The sequence below is a fragment of the Kogia breviceps genome, chromosome 5, assembly GCF_026419965.1.
Source record: "Kogia breviceps isolate mKogBre1 chromosome 5, mKogBre1 haplotype 1, whole genome shotgun sequence".
Classification (NCBI taxonomy): Eukaryota; Metazoa; Chordata; class Mammalia; order Artiodactyla; family Physeteridae; genus Kogia; species Kogia breviceps.
Window position 1 is genome coordinate 146,174,637 of NC_081314.1, and position 25,654 is coordinate 146,200,290.

The 25,654-nt window shown below is 50.5% G+C and overlaps 1 protein-coding gene and 1 pseudogene across 1 annotated transcript in view; one reads left to right on the forward strand and one right to left on the reverse strand.

The window, feature by feature from the left end:
• UMODL1 (uromodulin like 1) overlaps positions 1-22,892 on the forward strand; it is a 63,140-nt gene extending 40,248 nt beyond the window's left edge. The window contains exons 15-23 of the mRNA XM_059064248.2: positions 1,360-1,573; positions 4,182-4,319; positions 5,464-5,783; positions 12,440-12,585; positions 13,088-13,324; positions 13,597-13,756; positions 15,543-15,627; positions 20,252-20,452; positions 22,074-22,892. Coding sequence (XP_058920231.1) covers positions 1,360-1,573; positions 4,182-4,319; positions 5,464-5,783; positions 12,440-12,585; positions 13,088-13,324; positions 13,597-13,756; positions 15,543-15,627; positions 20,252-20,433 — 1,482 coding nt within the window. The 3' untranslated portion in view covers positions 20,434-20,452; positions 22,074-22,892. The remainder of the gene's footprint in view (positions 1-1,359; positions 1,574-4,181; positions 4,320-5,463; positions 5,784-12,439; positions 12,586-13,087; positions 13,325-13,596; positions 13,757-15,542; positions 15,628-20,251; positions 20,453-22,073) is intronic.
• LOC136794306 (ubiquitin carboxyl-terminal hydrolase 1 pseudogene) lies at positions 10,825-12,279 on the reverse strand (annotated as a pseudogene).
• Positions 22,893-25,654: the final 2,762 nt, after the last annotated feature.

A 25,654-nucleotide genomic window follows, 5' to 3' on the forward strand; every position in this document is an offset into this window, starting at 1 on the left:
TACTCTGAGGATCTGGGATCCTGCTTGATTTATTCTGAGGTCCCCAGCTTCTGGCCCAGGGTGTGGATTCAAGAGCTGTTGATGGTTTGATTCGTATGTATATCAAATCTTCCTTAGGTTAATACACATCACATTAAACAACAATCACTGAAACCAGTTCACATAGCTCTCGTGGTCACATGAGACAGCTTCACTGCTACCTCAAGTTCCTTGATTAATCTCTCCTTTTTAAAACTTTTCATCTTTTGCCTATTTAGAGGGACAGTTTTTGTCCGTCTAGAGTTTCAGGATAGCAAATAATGATGCAACTTAACACCTACGTAGGACATTAGGACACATTTTGGGAGGTTGTAGGTTAATGTGTCACTTTGTTCTTTGTCAGTTCCTAGCAAGGGGCCTGGAACTTCGCTGTGAGACTGGCTTGAGATGCAGATAAAAGTGATTTTAATCCAAGACTCTGGCAGATCCCCCTCTGGAAAGCCCAGAGAGAAAGAGAGACAGAGAGAGAGAAGACCAACTCTTCCAATGATAAAGGTGGCAGCCGTGTGACTGCAGGCGGCTCTAGGGTCTCCTGGGCATCTGCACCCTCTGATGGGTGACAACAGACTGGTTCACACTGGCTGTGCCACGAGCCTGTGCCTTGAACCTCATGCAGTTCAGATGCAGACCAGGTTTTCTCTGTGAGGGCAAACCGTGGAGGTGGGCTCTTCCACAGCACATTTGCATTATACGCACAACTTAAAGCTCGTTACAAGATTGGGTACCTTTCTGGGCATTTTGGCCATGATGGGCTAGAGTGGAATAATATGGTGTGTGGTGTAGGATTCCTTGCAAACTGACGGAATAATGAACGAGGCTTTTAGAGGCAGGAACTATCTGTCTCGCCAGGATGCTGACGAGGTAGCAGCTTCCGGAAAGGCAGCAGGAAGAAAAGAAGGGGAGATGCCCTGCAGTACGTGGGTCACAAGGACTGTCCTGGAAAAAGTGGAGTCGGAGAGGTGGTGTCCCTCCCTAGGACCACTTGCTCAGCCCTGCCCTCCGGGGCTCTGAGCTCAGAGCAGCAGGTCCTCAATGCCACTGTGAGCCCCCTACCAAGTTACAAGCCCCGTAGGGTGGGGCTTTGGCACTTAGCCCCATGTTGACCGGCCGGCTCTGGTTGGGGGACAGGGCTCCGTGTCTCAGACCCCACCGGCATTCGTGCTGGGCCTGGGGACTCGGCAGAACTGACCCGTGGCCTTGACATCTTTCCCAAGGCCAGCGCCGCTACTGGCTGCAGTCCCCAGAGGAGCCACCTTAGGACGAGGACCCCATTCCCTCTCTCAGCGCGCGGTTCTTCTCACCAGGCCTGTTTCTCTAAAGGTGCGGAATTCCTTGCCAGCCTCCATGCTCCAGCACCTGGACACCGGTGGGGTGCAGGTGGAGGTGACCCGCATCTCCAGCGGCAGCGTCGTGGTGGAGTTCAACTTGCTGGTCATCGCAGACGTGGATGTCCGGGAGGTGTCTGCCACGTTCCTGGCCGCCTTTCAGAACGCCTCTCTGCTGGAGGTGGTCGGAGGTGACCCCTTCATAGTGGGTAGGCAGAGGCTGGACCCCGATGGAGGCTCACTCTGCAGAGGAGAGGCAGTGAAGTCCTAGCCAATGGCTTTGCTTCTGAAAGATGTACCTCCTCTTGAGGGCTTCCCTGCGTTAGATGAAAATGTGAAAGAGATAGGACCCTCATCTCTCTTAATGCTCCTATATTTTGTTTTTTTTTTAAAGAAAGGTTTAAGGGTTGAAAAATCTTCGGGTGAACCTGCAAAGCTTCCCAGGGATGCTGCATCCTTTCTGCAGGCTGCATCCTGTCCCTCCCTCCTTGGCTGCTTTTCATGGGCTGAGGGCAGACAGGTCCCTCTCTGCTGTCAGACTTCCTCCCAGGTGCAGTTTCCAAGGAGATCCTAGGAAAAATAATTGAAAAGAAAAGCAGGGAGAAAAGACAATTTAGAGTCTCTTCTCATATTGTATTAGTCAGCTGGAGTTGTAACGAAATACCACGACGGAAACAACAGACATTTATTTTCTCACAGTTCTAGAGGCTGGGAGTCCAAGATCAAGGTGCCGGCTGATTTTGGTGAGGGCCCGCTCCTGACGTGTAGGCGGCCACCCTCCCGCTTTGTCCTCACGTGGCCTTTCCTCTGTGTGTGTAGAGGGGGAGCGCTCTGCTGCCTCTTTTCATAAGGTCATCAGTCCTATCGGATCACGGCCCCTCCCTAATGACCTCAGTTAACCTTAATTATCTCCTAAAGGGCCCACCTGTAAATGCAGTCACACTGGGGGTCAAGGCCTCAACACACAGATTTTGAGGACACACAGTTCAGACCCTAGCACACAGCATGCCTGCGAATAAGCGATAAAAGGCTTCTAGTTATATGTATGGATAAAATCAAAGATAATATAGATGAATATTTTTCTGATCTTTGGAATGAGAAGGGTTAAGCCTGCAGAGGAAAAGCCTGGACTATTGACTCTATAAAAAGTTAAAGCTCTCATGTCAAACAAAACAGTCACCATTGTAAAGCAAGCAGTGAACCAAAGAGTAGGTTCAACAATCTGATGAAGAATTATATCCTAAATAAAGAGCAATCACACACATTGGTAATGAAATACTAAGAACCCGATAGACACAGGCACAAAAGACCCAAATAGACCATATGTGAAAGGTGGCTCCCAGGCGCCTAACAAAGATGGAAGAACCAAAGGCATTTCCCATGAACATGAGTCACTCTGTTTGCCCATCTGCAAGGAGTTTTTTTTTTTTTTTTTAAAGATAATGCTGATGGCAAAGCAGCCCCTGCACACAGCACTGGGAGAATAGGATTTGCTCACACTTCCTGATATTTGTCAAGAGCTTTAAAAATATCCCCTCCACTTTGTAGTTTTGGTTTTTTTTTTTACTTTGTTATTTTGTTTTTATTTTTAGTGGCGTACAGTTGATTTACAATGTTGTGCTAGTTTCAGGTGTACAGCAAAGTGAATCAGTTATACATATACACAGATCCACTCTTTTTTAGATTCTTTTCCCACATAGGTCATTACAGAGCATTGAGTAGAGTTCTCTCTGCTAGACAGCAGGTCCTTATTAGTTACCTATTTTATATCTAGTCGTGTGTATATGTCAGTCCCAATCTCCCAATTTATCCCTTCCTCACCCCCTGGGAAACCGTAAGTTTGTTTTTTACATCTGTGACTCTCTTTCTGTTTTGTAAATAAGTTCACTGGTACCAATTTTTCAGATTCCACTGATGAGCTATATCATATGATATTTCTCTTCCTCCCTTAATGTTTTATCCTGCTTATTGCATGTAGCACATGTATCCCAGCACTTACAAGACTCCACCCTAAGGAAACAGAACTCAGTGTGGACTATAGTTGACATGCAAAGACATTCATCTCAGTGTTTCTTTAAAAGCAGAAGATTGGAAATAACCCACAGTCCCGTAATAGGGAAGATAGTAAGTCAGTTTTGGTAATCCATGCCATGGACTGTCAGGCAATTATTAAAAATGAGGTTTGCTGAGATAGAAAATATTCCTGACCCAAGGAAATGGGATGGAAGCGGGACTCACATTTGTGGATAAAACGTGATCTTAGCTGCACTGCAGTCTGCCTTTCAAAAGGCTGGAAAGGAATATACACCAACATGCAAACATTTACACCTGGGAGGTGGTCTCACGGAGGGATTTTATTATGTTCTTTGCTAATCTGTCCTGGGTTGTATCCATTTTCTGCAGTAAAGCTGCATTATGGTTCATAAGGTAAGTAATTGCGCTTAGAGATGAAAGCAAGTGTGTGCCGGTGTCCCTCTGCCTGATACCAGGGTCGAGGTGGGGCCCGTTGGTCTCCTGGTCTCCAGGGAGCTGAGGGGCTGCTGAGCTGCCTGCACCCTCCGCCCTCCATCCGCCCCCATCCTCCTCCTTCCAGAACAGCCCCTGCAGACTTCCTGCCACCCGCCTCCCACCCCCGTCCCCGGCAGAAAATCGGGGTACCTCCCTGTCTCCCGAACCCTGCAGAACTGGCCATCTTTGCTATCATTTGGTCATTTTAACCTCGGTTCCCGAGATGCAGGCTGCCTGTAAACAGTGGGCAGAGCCACCATGCTCAAGCCTCCTGTGAGGGTTTCCTGTCTTGTTTCCCAAACGCCGCAGATTACGACGAGTGTGAGCGCGGGGAGGACGACTGCGCCCCGGGCTCTTCCTGCCGCAACAGCCTGGGCTCCTTCACCTGCAGCTGCGAGGGAGGCGCCCCCGGCCTCCCTGTGGAGTATTCTGGAAGACCCTGCCAAGGTAGTGGTCGCAGGATCCCTTGTCCGGAACACGCTCAGATAGTCTGTCCTTTGAAGGACATTCATCCCCAAAGTGCGTCTTTTCGAAACGAGATTGGCGTCTTTTTATGTCTTGGGCAAGTTTCCATGTGTGTGCACACGTGCACACAGTGTCTGAAGGAATATGGAACATGCTCTACTTGAGGCAGAAGCAGGAGGCCCCGAGGAGACTAAGTTGTTTCAGTCCCGTGAGCGTGGTCATGGAAGGCTTCCTGGAAGAGGTGTCTTCGAGCTAGTCTTAAAGGATGGCTCAGACGGCACCAGCAGAGGGGGCTGCGGTGGGGCAGGGTGTGGTGGGTGGGTGCAACAGTAAGAACAGAGCTGTTGAAGGCGGGCATGGTCCAGGCACGCAGCATGGGCTGTGGCTGCAGCATGGTGCCTACAGGAGACGGGTGGGAAAGAGGGGGAGCACCCCGCCCAGCAAGGCCGGATGAGGCCAGTTGAGAAGGCTGTGAACGCCACGAGCAGGGGTTTGGACTGCATCCTGGGGCCAGGGAGCCAGGTGAGCAGCACCTTGAGATGAGAGGGCAGGGGCCGGGGCGGCAGGCGGCAGAGCCGGGCCGTAGAGGAGGCTCAGGGAGGGCTGAGGCGTGCCCTGGGTCTGCCCTCCGAGGATGGTGGATGCGCTCACAGAGCCTCGTGTGCTTCTAGAGGTCGAAACCCAGCGTGCTTTAGGGAAGCAGGAAGCTGGCGTAGGAGCGAGGGATGCAAGGACGCAGAGAGTAAACTTCATTAACCCAGTTTAGAGATAAGACTCAGGGGCCCCCAGGGGTGACGGCTGATCCCAAGCCCATGGGTTCAGCACACGCCCAGTGTCAGCCTGGGAGGGTCTGGGAGTGAAGGGGACCCCTCAGTTCCCCCGCCACGGGGGCCACGGTGAGCCAGGGCAGGCCCAGCTGCCTGGGCTGGCAGGAACACGCAACATGCGTGTGTGTGGCTCTGCCGGCATGTGCGACCCCGCTGTGCGCTGCTGCAGGGCGCGGAGTGGTCCGTCTGCTGTCTGCGCCCTGCCCCGCCCCCGCCCTGTGCCACGTCGCTGGCCGGGCTCACATGGCTTTCCGGAAGCACAGACCCACCCTACGCCTTTGTCTCCTCGTGCCTTGCAGGCGACTCTCCTGGCAACACGTCCCAGGCCCCCGGCCCGGAGCAGCCCCCTAGCCCGGCAGGACCTGGGGCTGCCTCTGTGCAGGGCGCCCGCCCGGCCCCCCAGGGCCTGTCCCCGCGGCTGAACCTGACCGGGGCCGTCAGGGTGCTCTGTGAGATCGAGAAGGTGGCCATCGCCATCCAGAAGCGCTTCCTGCAGCAGGAGTCCATCCCTGAATCCTCCCTGTACCTGGGACACCCGTCCTGCAATGTCAGTGACCACAACAGCACGCACGTGATCCTGGTGGCCGCGTGGGGCGAGTGCGGAACCGTCGTGCAGAGTGTGAGGCCGGGCTCAGACCCACCGTGGGGCGCGGGGAGGGGGCTCCGGGAGTCTGGGTCTCCAGCCGGGGAGGGTCCGCGTGTGGCCCGGGGGGCCGGGAAGGCCCTGCACCCCGAGGCCTCCGACTCTAAGTGCAGGAGGACCCAGCCAAGGGTTAGGGTAGGACCGTGCTCTCTCCAGGGACCAGGCTGCACCCTGGTGCAGGGATTCTGGTGGAAAGTCAGGGCTTACAAAAGCCTCCCAGTGATTCTGACGCACAGGCAGGATGGAGAGCCAGTGGGGGAGGAGGAAGGGCAGGAAAGCCGGGAGCCTCTGCGTGGACGCGTGGGCCGTGTACACGCGTGCACGCGCGTGAAAACATGTTCGTGTGTGCAGGTGAGTGTGCGTATGTGCTTGTGCATAGGCGAGCGTGTGTGTGTGCACGTGTGCATGTGTGTAAGAACGTGTCCGTGTGCATGTATGTCGGCGAGCGTGTGTGTGTGTGCGCGCGTGCATGTGGGAGTGTGTGTGTGAAGAATGTGTGAATGGTTGTGTGCGCCCGTGCATTGGTGGGGACGCCTCCCCCGAGTGCTGGGGTGAGTCTGGGCTGCGGGTCCTGGGCCCGTGTCGGCATCTCTGGTTTGCAGCGTCCGTCACGTGGTGGGCTGATGGCTCCAGGTCCTCCGTCTTCAAATGCTGCCTCTAGGCCACAGTGACGCCCCTGCACCCCTCACCCCCCATCCTTCCCGCTCCCCACGCTTGCCCACTGCTTTCAAGGCCACGCCAGGCAGACGGGCAGCGCCTTCCATGGGTTCGGCCAGCGCCGGGCACGGGGGGTGGAAGCAGCATCGGGCGGTGTTGTCCCTGGAGAGACGGGAGGTCCTGGCACAGGCAGTGCCATCACCCAGTAGAGCGGGGTGGGGCTGGGCTTCCTGGGCCCGGGCGGCGGGGAGGGGCCTTCTGGAAGGAGGCTGAAGTGGTCCCAAGGGGTGGTGTATGGGGGCTGGACCACGACCCCAGGGGGCAAGTGCAGATAGCCGGATGAGGGAGGCCAGAAATGGGGGAGGATTTACAAGGTGGAGGGTGTCTGAGTGGCTCTGGCCAGTGGGACGGCTGGGCCCTGGGTGGGATGGCGGCACGAAGGGGAAGGGTCTCCTGTGGGAGGTGGGCTGGGGGAGGGCCTCAGCAGGGGCCCAACCATGGCACTGGGGGGGAGGTGGTCCTCAGGGATGCTGTGCTGCTGGGCTGGGTGGGGGTGGGGCTGCGGGTCTTCGGCTTTGCTTCCTAGCACAGGGGTGGAGAGGGAACCGGGCCTTGAGGACCCCAAGGACCTGCTGGCTGAGTGTCTAGCCCCCTCATCACCCCCAGGCCAGGTGTTGTCATCCACGTTTAACCAGTGGGAACTGGAGACTCACCAAGGTCTATGGGGGCGGTGGTCAAGGTCAAGGTCTCCTGGCCTCCGAGGACCAGCCCTGAGGCCTCTGCGACTCTGCCTCTCCAGGGGCCTCGATGGCACGGGGTGGGCAAGGGACCCTCACCCTCAGAGGCTCTGGTTGGCGCCCTGGGTGAGCTCCCTTGTGGGGCAGGTAGGCCAGGCACTGGGTGGGCTAGGCTTGCTGATGACGCCAGGTCAAGGGCACGGAGAGGCGACATCGCGGGCTGAAAGGGTCAGAGCTGGCGTGGGCTTCAGCAGGAAGGGCCCAGGGGAGGGAAGGCAGGGGAGACACGGTGGGAGACTTCTCACAGAAGAGACCCGGGGAGGGCAGGCAGGGGACACAGGGCACTGGGGCAAAGGCTGCTCCACGGTACCGACCTGCCTGGAGGCCAGACCCAGGGTGAGGGCTGGCCAGGCGGCTGGAAGACCACGCTCACCCGCGGGCCCGGCTGGCCGTCCTCGGGCGTGATTCCACCTTCCCCTTGACGGGAGTGGGGCGGCCCTCAGACCCACGCACGGGGCCACGGGGTTGACGGACCAGCTGGGATGTTTGCAGTGACCACGGCCTCCGTCAGTCCGCCTCCAGCCCCTCCAGCCAGCACAGCTGAAAAATAACCAGGGTTTGGCTCCTCTTTCTTAAAGATTCCTAAGACTCTCACCTGGAGGTGGGCGCACGGAGAGGGCGTGAGCAGCCATGGTGGGAGGTGCGGGGCGCGGGGGGCCGCAGCTTCCGGGCGACTGCAGTTCTGAGCCAGAGTCCGCACACAGGCTGGCAGGGGGCGGGCGCAGGTGTGGGCAGAGCTGCCGCTGTGGTTCTCAGGTCCACGTTGGCGCGGGACCTACAGACCTCAAGCGAAAGATGCTAGAAAATAAGACACTCCTGCCCTCTGTGCTCAGGTGCGATGGGCTGGCCAGGCTGCCCTCGGGGGAGTCAGCACCTCCTACACGGAGGCACAGACCCAAGGCTGCGGGCGTGGGCTCTCCCACTTGCTTGTTTTTCCAAGCTAGACAAAACACCTGGTTTAGCAATTAAATTCCGTAAAATTCAGGGTCCTTTCAGAGCAGAGGGAGATTCATCTCTTATGAGTCATCCAGGCCCTGGAAACCACAGGAGCTCTTCTGTGTTTTGAAACTTGTCAAAAACTAAGATTCCCCCTGGAGACTTGCTTACACAAATACAACAGATGACGTTCCGTTAGCGGGTTCTTCCTCCGTTTCGGGGGGAAGGGGGTTAAATTTTATTGACCTCCTTGTTTTCAAAAAAAGTTAAATTTAAGGTCTCACCTCTCAGTTGGATGTACCGTCTTCAGATGGTTTAGAGTATGACTAGGAAGAGAGAAATCAGCCTGTGCCCCAAAGAATCACGTAGTACAGTCATCTTCATAAATACGTGTAAAATTCTTGTGAACATAGCAGGGGACTGTCCAGGTTTTCGGAGGCATTTTTCAAAGTGAGTCAAGGCACATAACGTCCACCACTGTGAGGACACATGTTTTAAACTTGGTGCCTCTAATACAGCCCATCCGAGGTGTGGCTTCCTGGCTGCTGTAAAGCTAAATGTGCTGAATGAGGGTCAGCTTCTGAGCTGAAGAAACCACAGGACCTGTAAACATCCTGCAGATCATTAAAAACATGAGATACGAACACAAGCACTTTATTTTAAAAAGCAAACAAAGAAGATAGCGTCAATTCGAAAGTGTTTAAATGTTTCCATTTTGGGTCGTTCAGTTAAGAACCTATTCAGCTTTGTTCCCAGAAGCGAATGCATAAGGAGTCTCTACCAAGGAAAATGAATTCTAAAAATTATTATGACTTTCAATCATTCTAATTTCAGCATTTGTATAAAAACTTAGAGGGACTAATAATATCCAAGAGCTAAAGATTCTTTATAAAAAAGTTTTAATTCCGGTTTTATTGAGATGTAATTGACATACAGACTGTATACGTTTCAGGTGTACAGCGTGATGATTTGCCTCACATACCTCATGAAATGATTATTACCGTTTAAATGAACACCTGTCGTCTCATATAGATACAAAATTAAAGAAATAGAAAAAAAATTTTTCCTTGGGGTAAGAACTCTGAGGGTTTACCCTCTTCACCACTTTCCTATGTAAAGTACAGCGGTGGTAATTATATTTATCACGTTGTACATGACGTCCCTCGTACTTCTTTATCTTGTAACTGGAAGTTTGTACCTTTTGACCACCTTCCTCCAATTCCCCCTCCCTCACTCCCTCCTCTGGTGACCACAAGTCTGACCTCTCTTTCCGTGGGTTGGTTTGTTTGTTTTTGAAGTATAATTGACCTGCAATACTGTGTTAGTTCCTGTTACACAACATAGTGATTCATGTTTCTATGCATTTCAAAGCTTTGTAGTATAGTCTAAAGCCAGGAAGTGTGATACTTCCAGGTTTGTTCTTCTTTCTAAAGATTGTTTTGGCTAAATAGACCTCAGATGAGGTCTTTTGTGTTTCCATACCGATTTTAGAATTGTTTTGTTCTAGTTCTGTGGAAAATGCCATTGGTATTTTGATAAGGATTGCACTGAATCTGTAGATTGCCCTGGGTAGCATGGTCCTTTTAACAATATTAATTCTTCCAATCCATTAATACAGTATATCTGTCCATCTATTTGTGTTGTCTTCAGTTTCTTTCATCAGTGTCTTACAGTTTTCTGAGTACAAGTCTTTTTACCTCCTTAGTTAGATTTATTCCTAGGTATTTTATTTTTTTGATGCGATTGTAAATGAGACTCTTTTCTCTTTCTGATAGTTTGTTGTTAGTGTACAGAAATGCAACAGATTTCTATATATTAATTTTGTTTCTGCAACTTTACCAAATTAACTGAGGAGTTTTTTTGGTGGTGTCTTTAGGATTTTCTATGGATGGTATCATGTCATCTTCAAACAGTGACAGTTTTGTTTGTTTGTTTGTTTTAATGAGAGCCCGGGATCACACAGCTGTCTTCTTGCTATAACCTCACATGGCAGAAGGGACAAGGGAGTTCTCTGGGGTCTCTTTTGTAAGGGCACTAATCACCCCCAAAGGGCCTACCTCCAAATACTATCACACTGGAGATTAGGTTTCAACAGACACAGGTTTTACGGGGACACACACTTTGGGTCAACCCAGCAGGAAGCTCGTAGGACTAAACAGCCATTCCTCTATATGTCCTCATCCTTTTAGCCCTGAAGCAGGCTGCCCCGGGAAGGGCACGATCTCAGGTGAGGCTGACCCGGAAGCAGCTGACAGGTGGAGACCGTCTGCTGACCGTGCTGCTCACAGCTGGGCGGCGAGTCTTTCCTTGAAGAGGGATCTGAATGGGACACCTCTGTGTCTGCCAGAGTCTACCTCTCGAACAGTGACAGTTTTACTTCTTTCTTTCCAATTTGGATTCCTTTTATTTCTTTTTCTTTTCTGATTGCCGTGCCTGGGACTTCCAATACTATGTGGAATAAAAGTGGTGAGAATGGACATCCTTGTCTTGTTCCTCATCTCAGAGGAAATGCTTTTAGCTTTTTACCATTGAGTATGATGTTCAAGAGCCAGAGACTCTTTGGTGTAAACAACTTTATCAGTTTGTCCAGGTCTGTTTAATACGCACACAAGGAAAATGCACTTGTTCTATAATTTCTTTAAAAACGGCAAGTAAGGAGTAGATGCAGCAGCTGTAGAAGGAAAGAGAATCAAAAGGTCCTTCTGTTAAGGGACTTTCAGATCACTGGAGAGCAGACAATTCCCGTCCTGCTCCTCCAAGCTTTGCCCTACAGACGATGTTCTGTTCTCAGACCCACTCATGTCAAGGCTTATTCGGCCATTAGATTTCTTGTCTGTGACATGCACAGGTTCCATTAGCATATTGTGAGTGTCAAAATTTCTATTTTCAGCAAACGCTCTACTGGCAACCTTACCAGGATTAGACGCTTTGTCATATAGCTCATACTCTGCTTTGCTCTTTCATCCTCCAAGAAGTCCAGTAACTTCTACTTTCCTTGGCTGTGTATTCCTACAAACTCTAATCCACACTTCTTTACTGGCATAATTTTCAACCATGCCTCTTTTTTCCCTCTTCATTCGATGGCTCTGATTTACCTATTTCACACAAAATTCCCCTTGTCTAGTTCTAAACTGTTAAGGCCAGGGACTTTAACAGAAGCAGGGCAATGCCCAGTCGTTACGCATAGTAAGCGTTACAACCGTAGGTCATCTAGGCTGTCCTTGACTGGCCCTGTGCTCTGTTCTTCTAGTGACACTTTTGGAGATGTCAGTAAGGGGTGTTGATCTTGGAGAGGCCACCACCATGACAGTCAAACGCCAAGCCAAAGTAAAGCACTTCAAATGGATAGTTACAAGTTCAGGCATTTTGTCAAACAAAATGTTTAGCTTCAGTATAATGGTGGCAATTTTCACAGGCATTTAAATCTCTTCCTGCAAATGCTCTCCACTGAATCAAATGAGGAAATTGCGCATCCCGGGGTCTTCTTCACTATTTTTGGCTCTGGCGAAATTTGGGAGCTCTCTCTGATGTCGGCAAGCCCACCTTCTTGTACTGGTATCCAACTGCCTGAAAATCTTCTCGTTTTCCTGATACACGTTCACATTCTGAGGAAGCAGTCCTTAATACCAGCTGACCTTGGCACCATTTCTCTAGCGTGAAACTGATGAGCCCTGCACTTTTTTTCTAGTGGCCTTAACCTGGTTAACACTAGGGGGCATCACAATTCTCCCTGGAGACTTGCGTCCACAGGCATGAGCTGTGTTATCCCTTCACGCCCCTGAGTCCGCTTACAGACCACATTCATTTTCTGTCGGTTGCCCTCTGGCCCCTTTGGTTCTGTGTTAGCCTCCCTAGAATTAGAAAGAATACAGTCTGACTAGTCGCAGACTTTAAGCAATTTATTTTAACTCGGGTTCTTTGCTGAGGGCTTTTGCTCTCTGCTTTTCAGAAGTGCACTTGGGGACTATTTGGGGAAGAATCTCATCTGTTGTTTGGGGTATCATCTGATCCAGTTTGTCTCTGGTTCTCTTTGAATGAAGAAAGCGGGTACAGGAAGTAGGCTTAACCAGACGTCACGACATTATGTTCTCGTTTGCAATTCACACTGGGAAAAAGTTGTCAAGGTTTTCACATTTGGGGGGGATAAGCTTTAAACAACCCCTGCACCCAGAAGTGCGGTCCGTAGACATGTTGGGGGCCTGCGGGGGCCCGGAGGCTCACTCGCCTCCCGTCTGTGTCCAGAACATGACAAACACCGTGGTGAGGACCACGCTGAGGAGCGACCTGTCCCCAGAGGGCGTCATCCACCACCTGAAGATCCTGAGCCCCATCCACTGCGCCTTCCAGAACGACCTCCTGACGTCGTCGGGCTACACCCCGGAGTGGGGGTGAGCGCAGGGCTCTCTCCCCGATCCCCTGCAGCTCACGTTCCTCCCAGAGCCATCGCTTGGGGGTTTCTTTAGGGTTTTAATCACTTGAGGACCCTTCTGAGAGACTGAACGTACGAAAGGCAGTGGCCAAGATTTGATCAGTAAACCGCCAGCTTCCCTAGATGTGTCCCCATTTCCAGTTTAGAACCAACCAGGGAAAGCCAGATCTGCTCCCCTAGCCAGTCCCATAGGACGCCCCCATCGGGGCGCGCCTCTCTCCCCCTTTCCCCTGTGAAGCTCACCCCTCCTCTGTCTGCCTTTGAGTCTCCACCAAACTCTAGTGACCGGGGCTGACCCCAGCTCTAGCCAGCTCAAAAGAAAAAAAAAAAAATAGCCTTTCTTTTCTTGTTCTCATTTGGGTGGTCTTCTTTGAATTCCATCTTTCTCTGGAGTATTGGGGGGGAAAGGGGAACAGGAGGGTCACAGAAGCAGCTCCCCCCGCAAACGCTCCCTCTTGCAGGGTTTACACCGTCATTGAGGACCTCCATGGAGCTGGAAGTTTTGTCACTGAAATGCAGTTATTTATTGGAGACTCTCCGATTCCTCAAAATTATACCGTGTCTGCCAGTGATGACGTCAAGATTGAAGTCGGGCTCTATAAACAGAAAAGCAACCTCAAGGTGGTCCTGACCGAGTGCTGGGCGACGCCATCCAGCAATGCCAGGGACCCGGTCACGTTTGGTTTCATTAACAACAGGTAGGGGCTCAGGGGACACTGGGCGCCCACCCCCTCCGTGTAGCCTTCTTTGGACCCTCTGAATTTCCAGACACGCATGGATGCAGACCCGGGTTTTAGGTGGTGCCCTCAGGAGACCCTCCTCTTGGGAACTGGAGACCTAGCCATCCTTGCCTTCTTGGAGCCTAATAGGGATGCTCCATTTGCACTCAGGTGCACGGTAAGGAAACTCACCTGGGAACGAGGACAGGAGGGCCAGTTTAGAACTGATGAGTCACTTTCTCTCTTCCCAGCTGCCCTATCCCCAATACACACACGAATGTGATTGAGAACGGGAACTCCAACAAGGCCCAGTTTAAGCTGAAAATCTTTTCCTTCATCAACAACTCCATAGTCTATCTGCACTGCAAACTCCGTATCTGCATGGAATCCCCTGGAACCACATGCAAAATAGTAGGTGTTTTGCTGTTCTAAACCTCTGGACTCATCCTCTCTGTTATGAGGAGGGCTGCTCTGTGATCAGAAGCCCAGGGCCTGGGCATTTCTGGGGCCAGACTTCAGGGAGGAGGTGCTGGGCCCTGCAGACTTGGCCCTTAAAAGCCATGAAATGGGGTTTTAAAGGTGGGCAGTCCTGGGTGGAGGACCAGTGTCGCTGGGTGGCTTACTTGAGTCCTTCCTTAGACCATACATGCCACTGGCCATGACATCAGACCTTCCTCGTCATGGTGCTGTAATGCTTCTCCTCCAGGTGATCGAATGCCTATTTAGGTGTAAAAACGTTATTTTAATTTGAAATTATTTTTAGCCAGTCGGTGGCACACAGCTGAATCCTAGCCACTACGTTATTTAATCAGGTTTTTGTTCTTTCCCGTTCAGCATTTATGCTGGGATTATGAATAACTTTGCATTCTCATTTCCTCAGAACTTTGAATTTGAAATGTGCTTTGCACTTCTGGGTTGGAGAGTTATTCTTCCTCCACAGACAAGTATGTGAAGTGACTGTCATGTGTCACCTGTGTCTGGGGAGGGCATGGAGGGCTCTGTTGGCCTTTGGTCCAGCAACTGCATATTTCTCTCTCCTCTGGGGACACGTTTGTTCCTGGGCTCCTTACAAAACTTGGGCAGCTTTCCTGGGTGATCGGGGCCAAACATCAGTCAGAATGCACAGCAGAAGGAATCCAGTGAGGCCTGATTTTGCTGTCACTTTTTCTCAAACAGTAGGTCTTCTGGAACAGCAGCAGGTAAGGAACATAGACTCCTGGTGCCTGCCCGCTGAGGGGCTCCGAGCCTGTATCAGCCCCCTAGAAACCCTAGGGTGTTAATGACCACGACAGCTTTGGCAAGGAGCTGCCGGTTCTCAAATTCTCTACAGTATGAGCTTCACGTATTTCTTTCCAAGCTCCTCTAGGACAGGTCTTGTATTGGTTTCCTGGGGCTGCTGTAACGAAGGACCGCAGGCTGGGCAGCTTAAATAACACAAATCTATCCCCGCACTGTCTGGAGGCTGGAAGTCCGAGATCAAGGTGTCGTCGGCTGGGCCGTTCCTTGTGAGGCTGTGGGAGAAACTTTTCCAGGTCCAGCTCCCTGACTGATCGATGTCACCTTCTCCCTGTGTCTTCCCATGTCTTCCCTCTGTGCATATCTGTGTCTGTGTGCACATGTCCTCTTTCTGCAAGAACACGGTCATATTGGATCAGGGCCCACCCTACTGACCTCATCTTAACTTGATCATCTGCAAGGACCCTATTTCCAGATAAGGTCACGTCCACAGGTACTGAGGTTAGGGCTGCAACGTCTTTTGGGGGACACAACGCACCCCATAGCAGGTGTGTATGGTAGACAGATTCTATCACGCCATTGAAACTTTTCATCAGGCTAAGGTGCTAAAAGGAGCAGGTGTGTGTCGCAGGCTGTGGAGAACAAAGGGTGACTCTGAGACGACGCCCCCAGGGGCCAAGGGGCCAGAGCTGGAAACTGGAGACAGCACAGGGGGCTACGTCTTGCTTCCTCCAGCCCTCCTGCCGCCCAGCCCTCCCCCATCCAGCTGGGCACCCCGCCTGCACAGCCCCGAGGTCCAGGCCTCCCCCCTCCTCCTTCTCCCCTGACTGAACTCATCCATCGTGACTTGACGTTTCCAGCAGGAAAGAACATGTATGAATCAGAGTATCAACCCTGATAGTGGGTACATTCCTCATAAACATTGTTCAGCTAATTTGTACTTCTCCTTTTAAAATCACAGAACTGCGATGACTTTCGGTCGCTGAGAAATGGTGAGCCCTCAGCAACGCACCAGATGTCCTGGGGACCCCTGATTCGGTCCGAAGGTGAGCTGGTGACTTGGTTTAGACAACTAAACCTGGGTGCTGATTCAGAAACTGCTAGCTGTCCCCAGATATCTGTTCTCTTCTCCTTCCATGGTAAAAGAACCCCCAGTTTTTAGGGGACAGGTGGCTGCCAGGAATAAAAACTATAATTCCCAACTGACCTCACAGCAAGAGTGGCCATATGCGTGAGCTCTGGCTAATGAGATGCAAAAGAGAGTGTCAAGTGACAGCTTTTAAAGGCTGCCTGCCTTATAAACACCCGGTACCCACCCGGCTGCCGGACATTCAGGGGCGGTGGCTGCAGCCAGCCGCCATCTGGGACCATCCGCACCCTGCGGGCAGGAACCGGGTGCCCCAGGACGCCATGGAGCAAAGCTGCAGGGCCAGGCCTGGGCTCTGACCTCCCATTTTTATGCCAGAAGGAAATAAGCTTCCATTTTCTTTGTCGCTGCTATTTCGGGTTTTTCTCTTCCTTACAGCTAAACCTAATCCTAGTTGACTTTCCTTTCTTATTGCTTTTCTCCCTAATTTTGATGGCCCTCCTCGCCTCTCTATTTTTCCCATACAGGAACTTTTGGATGCAGGGTGTAAGCCGGGATGGGTGTGCTAACCAGGGCTTGGGAAGGGAGGTCTTCCTGGCCAGTGACATTCAACTTCTGGCTCTCACCCAAAGGAATTGGGAAATTAAAAAAAAATCACAGGTCCCAGGCCATGCCCCAGGCCAACCAACACAATGTCCCTGGAGCTGGATTCCAGGCCCTGGTGTTGGCACTGGTCCTCGGACAATCGCTGGCCTGGGTCCTGGGACAATGAGCTTTTCCTATAGCCTCTTCATTGTCTTAAATGGCTGAGAACTGATTGATCTAATATGAAGGAGAATGTATGTGAATTGCATCCTTATTTATAGAAACAGAACTTCTATTTATTCGTAGATATTACAGATAATGTCAAAACCAGAGTGGAAAAAACACTGGGTTTGGAGTCAGGAGGCCTGTGTTTAAATATAGGCTCTCATACTTCTGAGCTGTGTGGTCTTAGGAATATTCCAGAGTCTTCTGAGTCCCATCCATCCACTCACCTACCCACTTATTCATTATGTCCTCTAACTACTGTATGTCAGGCACTGTGCTTTTCCTCTGCATCATAGGAGTTATTACAACAGTCCTACATACCTGGCCAATAAGATTTCAGTAAATAAAAATCCTCTGTGAGGCTAAAATTTGTGATGCTGGAGCTAGGTTGCCTGGAGACAAAACTTGGGTCTGACTTGGGGCATATGCTGCATTTGCCTCATGTCCCTCCTCTATAAAACGGGGGCAGCAGTAGTGATGACGGTAATTCCCGGTTCATACAGTGCCTGGTCCATAGAAATTACTGGTAAGTGTTATTTATTGTCCTTCCTAACCGGTAGGGCACTTTACTAACACAACCATTGCCGAGAACACCAAACACCACTAGGGTATAGACGGTCAAGCTCAATAACAAGGATTATAATTACTCATTTTGTTCATCATTCTTTCTCATTGTATTATTAGCTTTTGGGCTTCATAACTGTGTCATACAAAGATACAGGAAAATCATTTAGAAACATGGAATCTCTCAGCTGGTAGGCAGGTGATTACATTTCAATAGTGTGTAGTAACAGAAATACTGTTGGAGACACAGAGTGAAAAGAGGCCGGCAGACAAGTACCTCTGGGGTTTTATCTCTGCCCCTCCCACTGGGCACCCGCGACCTGTCCCCTGCTGTCACATCACTTCTACTCTGGGGAAGAGTGAGAACACTGGGAGATCTCAGGGAGCGTGTCCAAGCTCACACAGCTGTCACCTGGACAAGCTGGGCCTCTCCCGGCAGTTCCAGGCTTTTCCTAACCCAGCCACCCTTGGTCTCCAGGGGCTGCACTGGCTTCCTTTCCGGGGGTCAGTCCAGCCCAGCCTTCACACCAAGGGTGTTAGTTTTCTGGGGTTAGTGACACAGGAAGCTAAGAACCGCAAACGGAGTGGCTTAAAATAACAGAAAATACTCTCTCACGGTCTGGAGACCCAAGTCCAAGATCATGGCGTGGGCGGGGCTGGTTCCTTCCAAAGTGCCTGAGGGAGAATCCGTTCTAGGCCTCTCTCGCAGCTTCTGGTGTCTCTGCTCTGGCAGCCTGGGCTTGTGGCAGCATCCTGCCAGCCTCTGCCTCCGTATCACACGGCTTCTCCTGAAGGTCTCTGTCTTCTTACGGGGACACCAGTCATTGAATAGGGGCCTCTTCTGCTTCCGTATAACTTAACTAAAGATGTCTGCAGTGACCCTATTTCCAGATAAGGTCACATTCTCAGGCACTGGGCGTTAGGACTCAACATGCATGTTTTGGAGGGATACACTCAACACATGACACTGGGTGCTGGCAAATTTCAGGCAGCATCCAACTGGTAATTGTTCCTGAATCTGTGCTACCAACAAATCATATATCGGCACTGAAATTTTTGCACCTCGTTTTTGGAAATCATCCATGGCCATTTGCTTTATAGAGAGCATTATTTCTCACTCACTGGAGCTTTTTTGTGTGCAGAGGTAGAGAACGTTTGAGATTCCTGTCCGTGGGGTCCTGAAATGTCCCAGTGGGAAGGGTCTGGAACAATTATTGAGGCAGCTCAGAAATGAGGGGCCTGGGTGTCCCCAGAGAAGAGCGGAGCTGGACCTCAGACCTCTGGAAGGACCCGGACCCTCTGGAAGGGGCCGGGGTCATGTGTACCCTGCTCCTGGGTCATTGGCATGCCGGGAGGTCCTCCGTCACTTTCCCTCACCGAGACGTGTCCCCTTCACAAGGGCAGCGATAGGTTAGTGTCTTTGCAAGAAGACTGATCACGTGCACCACCACCGTGATACCTACAGCCCTGTGGGTGGTGCCGGCTGCTCTTGCTATATCCTGGGAGGACCAGTGTCTTTTATTTAAGCATCTCGTCCATCATGGACTGACAGGTGGATACTACGATTAAGGAAATACCCCCACTGATGGCACGGGTCACGTTGCGACACAGGCGCCCTCTCTGTTTGTAAGCATCTCTCCTGGACCAGTAACCATTCCTGGACCATGGTAACCAGTGGACGGCACCGGCCTGTGGACCCCACTAGGAGCAGCTCTGAGTCAGTGACCAGTTAAGAGTGCTCGGCTGCAGGGAACAGAAACCCAGCTAGAGAGGCAGTGACCAAACAGGTTCAGTCGTCTCTGTAGCTGCCAGTCTGGGGCTGGGGCTGGGCTCCACGGGGCCAACAAGGGGGCCGCTTCTGCCTTTCTGCTCCAGCATCCTCAGGACAGACAGCCCCCTTGTGCTCACAAGTTGGTCCCCTACATGAGGCACAGGAGGAGGGGGAAGGGTCCACTGTAGCACCCACTGGAGGACGGATTTAAGATCCGGCCATGGAGTTGTCAGGAAGCTGGTGCCCCAGAGTCTGGAGGCCTCAGGTTCCTTGGGAGGTTGCAGCCGCTCCAGCAACTGTCCCCAGTATCCCTATCCCGGTGTGGTCCTCCCTCTGGAGGAAGGGGTTGCCCGGTTCCAGCTGGCCCACCGTCCAGGCAGTCTGGTGGGAGCCTCTTCTAGGCCATTGTTGGATCACTTTGGTGTCTGCACTCATCTGAGCCATGACCGGGAGACCCGGAGCAGTGGCCACTTCCGGAAACAGCCCCAGAAATGGAAAACGGGATCTCGAGTGTCCCTTATCGTCCAGGAAAGCTTTCCTACCCAGACCTTTCTGATAAGCTCCTGTGGTAAAATTGAGATAAAATTCACCTAATATAAAGTTAACTGTTTTAAAATAAATAATTGGGGAGAATTCAGCACATCCACCGCCCTTCTCTAGTTTCAAAACATTTTCATCACCCAAAGCAGCTCCGTGCCCACAGGAGGGAGTGACTCCCCAGCCCTTCGCCGGCCCCTGAGACTACCTAGGTTGGCTTCCTGTCTCTGGTTTCCCTAGAAACAGGGTCACACAGTGACGTGTGGTGCTTGGAGACTGCTGCCTGTCACTCAGCACGATGGATGTTTTCAAGGCTCATCCTTGTCGTAACCTGTGGCCGAATCTCATTCCTTTTATGGTCCAATATTACTCCACTGGCTGGATGGACCACATGTTGTCTATTCGTTCCTCCTTTGATGGATCTGGGAGCTGTTTCCCCCTTTCGGCTGTTCTGGATATGCTTCTATGAGGCTGCGTGTATGAGGTTTATTGAGTCCCTGTTTTCAGCAATTTGGGGTCCAGTCTCTCCTGTGCTTTCTCGCCCCACAGTCCAGGCAAGGCCGGCTTCCCGGTGCTGTGCAGTGTGCGGGAACGGTGTGTCTCTGTGCGGGGCACGCTGAGGGCTCTGCCCCGACCCAGAGAGCCTGGGCTCCGGCGTGGCCTCCTCCTCTTGGCCAGTGATCATCCAGGACGTGGGCAGGCAGACCCGTCCTGGCTGCTGTGCTGTCCTGGGCTTGGGACGGGTACACGGCGTGCTGAACGTCTGACGCGCGAGAGCTTGCTCCATCGCGGGTCCGTCCCGTCCCGAGCCCTCCATCCAGGGGCCGTGCTGGGGCCCCGCTGGGACCAGGCCGAGCTGCTCTGGGCGGGCCTCGCACCTGTGTTTGCTTCATCCCTGCAGGAGAACCTCCAGCTGCAAAGCCGGGCCTGGGAACCAGTTACCTGGTCCTCATCCTGGTGGCCGCCTTTGCCTTGGTGGCGGGGCCTGCTGCCCTCCTCATCACGCGCTACCAGAGAATGACCGGAAAATACAACTTCAAAACCCAGTCCGACAACTTCAGCTACCAGGTGTTCCACGAATAAGGAGCCCGGCTGCCCGCAGGTGGGTGAGGAGCGAGGCCCGTCTCGTCTGACGCTCCAGTCCTGCCTTTGCCACCGGGGGCGCCTGCACAGCGCGTCCCGCGGGCTTTGGCAAAGGGCGGATCTGTGGGTTTCGGCATCTCGTGCCTGTGATACTGTGATTTATAATCAGAAATATATACTTGGTCTTCACCCACTGCTCCTGGCACAGGGCTCCTGAAACCCTTGGGATTTCCTGCGTGCTGAGGGCGGTAAAGGTGTTTTTGCTATATTAGTGAGGTGACCTTTGGCCTGTGCCTTAGGATGGGGGCCGGATGCGGGCAGAGACTCTGCCGCCTGATTAGAGGGCGAGATGTGCTCTGCTGAGGCTCCAGATAGGGGGCGAACCGCGGTAACTTCAGTTCAACTTTCCTCTAATAATGAAGATAACAGCTGCCTTGGCGGGGTGCCTTCCAGTCTGGCTGGGGGCCCGCAAGGTTTGGTCACGAAGGCCGTTCCACTTCCCCATCCTATTCCATCCTGGCCCCGTCGGGGGTCCCATCACGTGGACATGCCCCGCAGTGGCCGGCCCAGGTCCCCGTTTCCTGCCTGGGTCAGCAGCGTCCCCAGCTGGGCCACCTTCCCCACATTCAGCTCTTCACGCTCTCGAGATAACGGACCTTCGATACAACTCCTCCAAGTGTGGCAGCCCCTGGCCTCATCCCGTCAATGAGGAAAGGGGGCTCAGAGAGCTCAAGTGAATCACCCCCGTCACACAGCAGAGGCGGGGTTACAGCACACTTCCCCACAAGGCAACGTCCCTTTCTGGGTGACTTCAGCATCGTCAGAGAAAATGTCACCTCCTCCAGGGGCTGGTCCTGCAGACACTGGAAACGTGAGGTCTTCACCCTGTCTCAGCCCCCTTTGCTCCGAGGACCCAAGAGCTCACGTGATTCCAGGGGGCCTCGGAGCCCTTACAGCCTGGATGGGAAGGGCTGGACCAGGGCCAATCACCTCCCTGCCTAGAATCGCAAGGGAATTTCAGCAACTTTTACGTAATGTTTAGAAAATGAATTCCAACAAGGAGGCCAACACCTGTCCTGGAGAATTTCTAAGGAAATCTTGTGTGTTGGTGCCTCAGCTGTGCTGGATGGCCCCCTCCTCGAAATTGAAACACTAGAGGGAAAATCGGCCCCTTCTCTTTTCTTATTCTGCTGGGACTTCTGTCTTCCAAAGTAAAAAGCATCTATATCTGGTTCTCAAGTTCCTGAAAAAACCTGCTGTTTGAAGATCTCAAACAAATAAACATCCCCTAGCTTGGCAGTCGATACAGGCCCGCTCGGTGACGAGCCCCGTGTCCGGGTGGGTGGTCCACAGATAGTGCAGAGTCTCAAAGCCCCGAGGGTGTGGCCGTCGGCTCAGGTGTGTGTACCTGTCTCATCTGACTGCTGGCCAGCGGGAGCTGCGCTCACCGGAGACCGGGGTTCCAGTGCCTCCTGGGATTCGCTGACCTTTCATTTGGGCTCAATCTCTCGCTATTCGGCAAGCACAGAGGTCGTGTCCTGGGGGTTGGTGGTAACCTCCGCGGCCCACCCTGGGCTCTCCAGCATCACCCCCGCCTTTCCTGCTGCAGACTGACACAGGTGATCTCCTTCCCCGCACAGGTAGTCGTGAACCAAGCTCCAGTCTTCGCTCAGGCGTTGATGGCAGCCTGCTCTGTCCCTCATCCAGAGCCTGGAGGAGCTCCAGAAGTGGTGAAGACACAGCCTCTGCCTGCCCCCAGGAGGCCCGTCCTCTGCCTGGGTCCCAGACAAGGCAGCACCGGGTGGGCGAGCCGAGCTGGTGGAGAAGCAGGCCAGGAGCTGGAGGCCCAGAGCCTCAGACCCAGGGATCTTCGAACCAAGCTCGAACGCAGCTCTGCCGTCACGCAATCACCTCCACCACACAGAGCTCCCAGGCCCCTTACCACCCTAAGTGGTCCAGGCGGCCCTTCCTGGCTTTGCTCACCATTGACATCTATCAGCTACCACCCATCCACCCACCCATCCATCCATCCATTTGACCCTCTGTCAAATACATAACATTTCACATTTCCAAAACTACTTGGCAGCTCAGTTGAAGCTCTTTTAAAAATAGGTGAGTCATTGAAATTGGGTCATTTGTAGAGACGTGGATGGACCTAGAGACTGTCATACAGAGTAAGTCAGAAAGAGAAAAACAAATATTGCAAATTAATGCGTATATGTGGAATCTAGAAAAATGGTACAGATGAACTGGTTTGCAAGGCAGAAATAGAGACACAGATGTAGAGAATAAACATATGGACACGAAGGGGGGAAAGCGGGGGTGGGCCGGTGGTGGTGGGGTGAATTGGGCGATTGGGATTGACAAGTATACACTGATATGTATAAAATAGATAACGAATAAGAACCTGCTGTATAAAAAAATACAATTAGATAAAAAAATAAAAATAGGTGACTCATAAAAATACTGCCAATGTGATTTTTAGTAGACTTATAGACTCTAACTTTTGTCCTGCATTACTAGGATATTGTTTTTATTTACACAGCAGTGACTCAAAAGGCATTCTATTAATATGAAAATTTTTACAGCAAGTAGAAATAACATTATATACATCCTTATTTTATATTGTTCCAAGCACTTTCACAGATATTAAAATAAATAATTTTACCAGGGGTGAGGCATTATTTACCCACTCTGCATAATGGGAAACCGGAGAAGGAATGGGTGAGTTATTTACATAAGTTCGCAAAATGAGTTCATGAGGAAATAGATCTGGAATCTAAGTATTTTAGTCTAGAATTTTCTTCATTACACCATGCTAACTGATAATGCTTTTCACTTTATTTAAAGCAAATGGAATTGTATTTGATACCTAACACCTGGAGGATAGTGTTTTTCCTTAGACAGAATTATATATAACAGGGTTTTAGTATTTTTTTTTCATTTCTCGAGCTTTTATTTTATTAAAAAGAATTTTTTAAATAGATCTTTGTTGGAGTATAATTGCTTCACAATACTGTGTTAGTTTCTGTTGCACAACAAAGAGAATCAGCCATAAGCATACACATGGCCCCATATCTCCTCCCTCTTGCGTCTGCCTCCCACCCTCCCTATCCCACCCCTCTAGGTGGTCACAAAGCTCATCTCCCTGTGCTATGTGGCTGCTTCCCACTAGCTACCTATTTTAAATTCGGTAGTGTATATATGTCGATGCTACTCTCACTTTGCCCCAGCTTCCCCCTCCAATCCAATGTCCTCAAGTCCATTCTCTATGTCTATCTCTTTCTTCCTGCCCTGCAACTAGGTTCATCAGAACTTTTTTTTTTTAGATTCCATATATATGTGTTAGCATACGGTATTTGTTTTTCTCTTTCTGACTTACTTCACTCTGTATGACAGACTCTAGGTCCATCCACCTCACTACAAATAACTCAGTTTCGTTTCTTTTTATGTCTGAGTAATACTCCATCGTATACATGTGCCACATCTTCTTTATCTCTTCATCTATCGATGGACATTTAGGTTGGTTCCATGTCCTGGCTATTGTAAATAGAGCTGCAGTGAACATTGCGTTACATGACTCTTTTTGAATTATGGTTTTCTCAGGGTATATGCCCAGTAGTGGGATTGCTGGGTCATATGGTAGTTCTATTTTTAGTTTTTTAAGGACCCTCTATACTGTTTTCCATAGTGGCTGTATCAATTTACATTCCCACCAACACTGCAGGAGGGTTGCCTTTTCACCACACTCTTTCCAGCATTTACTGTTTCTAGATTTTTTTTGATAATGGCCATTCTGACCAGTGTCAGGTGATACCTCATTGTAGTTTTGATTTGCATTTCTCTAATAATTTGTGATGTTGAGCATCTTTTCATGTGCCTCTTGGCAATCTGTATGTCTTCCTTGGTGAAATGTCTATTTAAGTCTTCTGCCCATTTTTTCACTGGATTGGTTGATTTATTGATATTGAGCTGCATAAGCTGTTTGCATATTTTGGAGATTAATCCTTGGTCTGTTATTTCATCTGCAAATATTTTCTCCCATTCTGAGGGTTGTCTTTTTGTCTTGTTTATGGTTTCCTTTGTTGTGCAAAAGCTTTTAAGTTTAATTAAGTCCCATTTGTTTATTTTTGTTTTTATTTCTGTTACTCTAGGAGGTGGGTCAAAAAAGATCTTGCTGTGGTTTATGTCAAATAGTGTTTTTCCTGTTTTCCTCTAAGACTTTTATAGTGTCTGGTCTTACATATAAGTCTTTAATCTATTTGGAGTTCACTTTTGTGTATGGTGTTAGGTAGTGTTCTCATTTCATTCTTTTACATGTAGCTGTCCAGTTATCCTAGCACCACTTATTGAAGAGGCTGTCTATTCTCCATTGTATGTTCTTGCCTCCTTTGTTATAAATTAGGTACCCATATGTGTGTGGGTTTATCTCTGGGCTTTCTATCCTGTACCATTGATCCATATTTCTGTTTTTGTGCCAGTACCATACTGTCTTGATTACTGTAACTTTGTGGTATAGTTTGAAGTTGGGGAGCCTGATTCCTCCAACTCTGTTTTCCTTTCTCTAGATTGCTTTGGCTATTCGGGGTCTTTTGTGTTTCCATACAAATTGTGAAATTTTTTGTTCTAGTTCTGTGAAAAATGCCATTGGTAGTTTGATAGGGATTGCATTGAATCAGTAGATTGCTTTGGGTAGTATAATGATTTTCACAATATTTATTCTTCCAATCCAAGAACATGGTATATTTCTCCATCTGTTTATGTCATCTTTGATTTCTTTCATCAGTGTTTTATAGTTTTCTGAGTACAAGTCTTTCACCTCCTTAGGCAGGTTTATTCCTAGGTATATTATTCTTTTTTTTGCAATGGTAAATGGGAGTGTTTCCTTAATTTCTCTTCTGATTTTTCATTGTTGGTGTATAGGAATGCCAGAGATTTCTGTGCATTAATTTTGTATCCTGCAACCTTACCAAATTCACTGATTAGTTCTAGTAGTTTTCTGGTGGCATCTTTAGGATTTTCTATGTGTAACATCATATCATTGGCAAACAGTGACAGTTTTAATTCTTCTTTTCCAATTTGTATTCCTTTTATTTCTTTTTTTTCTCTGACTGCTGTGGCTAGGACTTCCAAAACTATGTTGAATAAGAGTGGCAAGAGTGGACATCCTTGTCTTGTTCTTGATCTTAGTAGAAATGCTTTCGGGCTTCCCTGGTGGCGC